Source organism: Acyrthosiphon pisum, chromosome X, assembly GCF_005508785.2.
Source record: "Acyrthosiphon pisum isolate AL4f chromosome X, pea_aphid_22Mar2018_4r6ur, whole genome shotgun sequence".
Classification (NCBI taxonomy): Eukaryota; Metazoa; Arthropoda; class Insecta; order Hemiptera; family Aphididae; genus Acyrthosiphon; species Acyrthosiphon pisum.
Window position 1 is genome coordinate 96612690 of NC_042493.1, and position 3207 is coordinate 96615896.

At 29.7% G+C, this 3207-nt stretch overlaps 2 protein-coding genes across 2 annotated transcripts; both read left to right on the forward strand.

Annotated features, from left to right (window-relative positions):
- Positions 1-1421: 1421 nt before the first annotated feature.
- LOC103308073 (52 kDa repressor of the inhibitor of the protein kinase-like) lies at positions 1422-2513 on the forward strand. Its single transcript, XM_008180792.1, has one exon. The coding sequence runs from the start codon at positions 1422-1424 to the stop codon at positions 2511-2513; it is 1092 nt and encodes a 363-aa protein (XP_008179014.1).
- Positions 2514-2537: 24 nt separating this feature from the next.
- Positions 2538-2993, forward strand: LOC100574811 (52 kDa repressor of the inhibitor of the protein kinase-like). Its single transcript, XM_003241738.1, has one exon. It carries the CDS (start codon positions 2538-2540, stop codon positions 2991-2993), a length of 456 nt encoding a protein of 151 aa, XP_003241786.1.
- The last annotated feature ends 214 nt before the right edge of the window (positions 2994-3207 follow it).

Here is a 3207-nt window from a genome sequence, read left to right on the forward strand (position 1 = left end):
TTGTTAATTGTTAAATATTATTTATTATTTACTTAACGTATGATGACTACCCATGACTTCTTCATTTAATAGTAAGTCAAACATACATTGATTATGACATGGGTTATTTTTAACCTGTAATTAGTTACAGAGTGAAAATTAACAATGCTACTTATGCAAATACCCTAATATATACAGGCATATAGCCATATAGGTAGGTAAGATTAATCTTATGTATGGTGTATTATATTATGATAACATTTAATTAATATTCGTATAATTATTGGCTTATTGCATTATTGCTATAAATATTATTAATGGATTACTACTTATTAGTTTTTTTTTTAATAGTACATTGGTACTATAATTACCAAACTATTTAAATAAATACAATTAATACTCAATAGAATTTCTTATTTCCTTACAATATCATGAATCACTATTTAATTATTCTTGATATTTGCTTTTAGTCTTCACAAAGTCATACAAATGATATTGCTTGCTTTTTATCAAACCAAAGACTGAAACAATCTGAAATTGCTAAATGCTTAAAGCTTGCTTGGGTACCTCCACCTGATTTTGCATTTCCAGAGAAGATAGAAGGAAAGCAAAAAAGAAAGTTTCAGTACAATTATTTAACAACATTTTCTTGGCTAGCTTATAGTCATCAAAAAGAAGGCGCATACTGTAAACAATACATATTGTTTGCTTTTTCTGGTGGTGGTATAGCAAATCATGTAAATAATGCATGAAACTTTACTTAATAACTATGGTTTTTTTTTTTTCAACGTGACAATAATATACATTTATTTTTATTTGAAACATTATAAAATTAACGTATGATTAGTATAAGTACTATACAATGTTTTAACTCTTTATCAGTTACCATTTTTTTTTATATAGTTATTTAAATAATATTAATTTAAAACATTGAAATAATAAAAAAACCTTATTAAATAAATATGGTAATTTAGAAAATTAAATATTAAAATGTACAACATATTATACTATATTTCAGCGTTTGGGAAAATTGGTTACTGAACCCATGGTGAAATTTAAAAATGCCATTAATGAATTCAAAAACCATGAAAAAAGGGAATACCATCTTCTGTCAGTACAAAGAGCAAATGACTTTTTAATAAATTATGAGAGTGGAGGTAGTAAAGCTGTTGACATTCTTCTTGATAAACGCAAACAACAAGTAATTGAGAGCAATCGAAAGAGAATTGTACCAATTATAAAAATAATTCCAAACAATTTGTGCAAGAAATAATCTGCCATTACGCGGGCATAGAGAATCTGGTTTGTTGTCATCAAGCGAAATTAGAAGTAGTTGTTTGAATGGCGAACAAGGAGTTTTTTGTGCACTTCTTTCGTTTCGAGTTGAATCTGATGATACTGCACTTCTGAGCCACATTGAAACTTCAGCAAAAAATTGTACAATGATCAGCTCTAGAATACAGAATGAAATCATAGTTGCGGTTGGAGATGTGATAGTAGGAAAAATAGTAGAACGAATCAAAAAATGTAAATTTTTTTCAATATTGGTAGATGAAACCACAGATATAAGTACAATTGAACAAATGACTGTGTGTATAAGATACGTAGATACATCTTGCTGGATTATTAGAGAAGATTTTGTAGGTTTTGTTGAAATGAACTCAACAACAGGTTTAGCACTAAAAAATTCAATTTTAGATAAGCTTAAAGATATTGGTTTAAGTATAAATAACCTCAGAGGTCAGGGATATGATGGTGGTGCAAATATGTCTGGGAAAAATAATGGTGCTAAAGCTCTAATTCAAAATGACCAACCACTTGCATTCTACACACATTGTTTCAGCCATTCATTAAATCTTTGTCTGTCTAAAGCTTGTAATGTTCCATCCATTAAAAATATGTTGGGAATCGTGTCTTGTGTTGCTACTTTTTTTAGTGCATCTGCAAAAAGAGCTGATAAACTAAAGTCAATTATTGAAGCAGGTACAACTAGTAATTCTGAACAAAGTAAAAAAATGAAATTGAAGAAACTGTGTGAAACTTGGTGGGTGGAACGTCATGATGCACTGATAACATTTAAGAGTTTATACTTATACTTAGTTCATGCACTTGAAGATCTACAGAATGATACTAATCCTGAAACTTCGTGTAAAGCCACATTATACTTAAATTCTATTATGAAAAGTGATTTTTTAGTATCACTTGAAGTCACTGTTACTGGTTTTTCATATACATTGCAACTTAGTATATCATTGCAAAGTAAGCAGCAAGATTTTTCAAAGGCATTGTCTGATATAATGGTGATTCGATGTGCATTAGAGGAACTTCGAGAAAATGCAGATGTAAGCTTTAAAAAATTTTTTAAAGATATCGTAGAATGTGCAGCAAAAGTTGATGTTGAAATGAGTATGCCACGAATTTGTGGACGACAAACTCATCGAGTCAACATACATGTAACAGATCCAGAAACATATTTTAAAATTTCAGTGTATTTGCCATTTCTTGATTACATAATTCGAGCTTTGCATACATGATTCAATGACAGACTATCTGATGTTATGCCACTGAAAGGACTGATTCCATCAAATTTTAGTTTTTACGATGATGACTCTATTTTAAAGGCAGCCATGATTTATGATAAAAATCTTACATATAGTGACAGTTCATGTCTTAGAGCTGAACTACATATGTGGAGATGTCAGTGGTATAATAAGGATGACAAACCACAATCAGTTATTGATACACTACCTCACTGTACAAATCTATTACCAAACATCCAGGTGCTGTTAAGACTGTTTGCCACATTGCCAATTACTTCTGCTACACCAGAGAGAACATTTTCAACATTGAAACGTTTGAAATCCTACTTAAGATCAACCATGACAGAGGAACGTCTTAATGGATTAGCTTTAGCAAATATAAACAAAAAAGAAAATCTGACCGAATTGGAAGTTATACAACAATTTTCAAAAACATCACCGAAGCGACTACAATTAGTAGACTGGACCAAATAAAAATTTATTTTATTGCTCATTATTTTTGTTATTAAATTTTTTATTAGTTCTTTTTTCATGTATTTTTTCTTGTTCTATTATATGCTTAATTTAATTAAGAAATAAGAAAGCACTTTATTATTCAAACTTATAATCTTGTGACAACTGAGTAATTATTTATTTTCAGCCCCCCCCCCCCCCCAATTTAATAATCCTGCGTATGCCACTGAATATG